A 2,500-nucleotide genomic window follows, 5' to 3' on the forward strand; every position below is an offset into this window, starting at 1 on the left:
ATCTTCTGACCTTTAGATCCTTGCTAATGTAAGTAAAATCGTCTAACTGTTACTAAAAATAAAGGTAAAAATGCGTCTCAGTATTGAAGAGGTTAACTATGAACTACTATTAACTACTCAGACTTCTCTTCCTATTCTACAGTCACACACAAGGTAGAAATTGCGAAATTTAGTTACCCAATTTATTTGTTTCTTGTAGACGCTTATACAGATTTAAATACATTGTTTCTAGTGTCGAAAATTACTGTTGATATTCTTCTACCTCAACACTATCACATCCACCACCACCAGCACCATCAACACGTATTCTTCCTCCTCCTCCTCCTCCTCTTCCTCCTCCTCTCATCGTTATGCCCTTTTAGCTAACAAACGCAGAGGCAACCAACACACACAGGCCTAATTAATGTATTATGCATGTGTGTTGTGTGGTGAAGAATGTGCGAATGAATAATGAACACAGAAAAAGATATACTCGACTTTATTTTTGAAGGAAGTCAGAGAACAGAGCATGAAATAATGTCAGCACCTTTTTGCATAACTTCCCCCTTCGTCACCGTCTCTTACAGGTACAATCTTACAAGGAGGAAGTGCGTGTAGCGATGAGAATGGTCAAGAAGGGGGATGGCGAGGTTCCACAGGTATCCCTTCCCGACAACCCCTTCGCTAACCCACTCGGCCCAAGCTTCCCCGAGTTTGCCCAGCACGTTGGAGAGACGAGCTATGATGACGAGCACTGGAGGAGCTACGTCTCTCACTGTGTGCCCTGTGTCCTCTCCTACGATTTTGTGTTGAGGTGAGAGAGAGAGAGAGAGAGAGAGAGAGAGAGAGAGAATAAAGTATCAAAAAAAGGAAAAATAAAGAAAGAAATACGTATGAAAAAATAGAGAAAAAATGGAAATATAAAAACAGAGAGAGAGAGAGAGTGTGTGTGTGTGTGTGTGTGTGTGTGTGTGTGTGTGTCGAAGCTTCAGTTATAAAATTCAACAACTAATGCATTTCTTTCCCTTCTTCCTTCATTTATCTTTACTCTCCTCTAACTCCACCTGTTACCACCATTACCACATTTCCTCCACCTTATCCTTCCCCACCTCCAACCACCACCATCACCACCACCACTTCCTTTTCCGCTCACTCCCTTCCTTCACGCAGGTTCGAATCTCTATCGGAGGAAAACAAATGGTTTATTGAGTATCTGAACCGAAGCGGGGAGGTGGCGCCGAGATGGGCAAACTCGAATCCTACTGGCAACACGAAGAAGCTTTCCTGTAACTACTACAACCAGCTCACCTTGAAGCAGATCGACGCCCTCATAGCCAAATACAAGAAGGATCTGATGCTTTATGAGTACGACGCGGAGGATTATAGAAAATGTGCCAAAGATTATGAGGAGAGTGTCAAATTAGTCGCCCCTGTAAGTAATGATCACAGAAAATGGACGAGATATGGTGTTAAAGATCATGTGGGTTCTAACACGAGGAAAAGTGTAAGTAAAGATGTGTTTGACTTTCTGGATGCCACCACTACTAAGGCTGGCACTCCTGCGGGACACAGGGAAGGTGAATATATCAAAATGTTAACGTAGATGACTTTTGTGAAATATGCACTAAATAGTTAAGGATATTATTATCATTTTTTTTTTTTTTTTTACTCTCAGGAAGTTGTAAGAAGAGAGTTTTGTGTTGTTTTCGTTGTTTTAGGTTTGTAATTCCACCTTATTTATATTCTCCATCTTATTTATATTCCTCATCATTTGTTATCTATTTTTCTTTTTAGTTTTTCTCTTATCACTACACTTCATAAAATTCCTAACTGTTATCTCTTCCTTCTAGTGCTATTTTCTTTATTCTTTCTCTTTCTTTTTTATTCTCTTATCTCTTCCCTTTACTATTTCATTTATTCCTTACTTCTCTTTCTATTTGTTCATTGTTTTTACTTTTCTTCTCTTTATCCTCAGCTGCATTTTGCTATTTTTATTTTTATTACATTTCTTCATTGTTCCTACTTCTCTTTTCTTCATTATTTTCTTCTCTCCTTAATTCCATCCTACTATTTTTGTACTTATTATTAATTCTTCATTGTTCTTTTTCTTTACTATTCATCTTTTCTCCTTCTTTTCAATTTGTATCCTTATTACTACTACTTCATTCTTTTCACTATTATCCTTGAACACTCCAATCAAAACTACACGAAAGATATTTTATTTTAAGCTCACTAAATCATTGTTTCTTTGTGGTGTTCTGTGGCAGCGAGTGTGATATATTGGTAGTGTTTGATCCCTTCAGTACCAGGACGAGTTTCGATATTATTTCTGCTTACTATTATTTTTTTTCTATATAAAAAGGAAAGACTGTACAAGGGCAACTAAAAGATTAAGAAAAGGCCCTCTCAGTCGCCAGTCCCTTACAGAGCCAAAATAGTTAGCCAAAAGACACGGGTAAATGTCTTGAAACCTCCCTCTTAAATGAAGTCAAGTCATTGGATGTTGTGAATACAGACATAA

The 2,500-nt window shown here is 38.0% G+C and overlaps 1 protein-coding gene across 2 annotated transcripts in view; it reads left to right on the forward strand.

Moving 5' to 3' along the window:
- LOC123507738 overlaps positions 1-2,500 on the forward strand; it is a 13,015-nt gene that overhangs the window by 9,720 nt on the left and 795 nt on the right. For both annotated transcript variants that reach the window (XM_045260900.1, XM_045260909.1), the window contains exons 7-8: positions 567-793; positions 1,150-2,500. The exon at positions 1,150-2,500 is cut by the window's right edge and continues 795 nt beyond it. In XM_045260900.1, the coding sequence (XP_045116835.1) occupies positions 567-793; positions 1,150-1,582 (660 nt within the window). In that variant the 3' untranslated portion in view covers positions 1,583-2,500. The remainder of the gene's footprint in view (positions 1-566; positions 794-1,149) is intronic.

This window comes from Portunus trituberculatus, chromosome 3 (assembly GCF_017591435.1).
Source record: "Portunus trituberculatus isolate SZX2019 chromosome 3, ASM1759143v1, whole genome shotgun sequence".
Lineage (NCBI taxonomy): Eukaryota > Metazoa > Arthropoda > Malacostraca > Decapoda > Portunidae > Portunus > Portunus trituberculatus.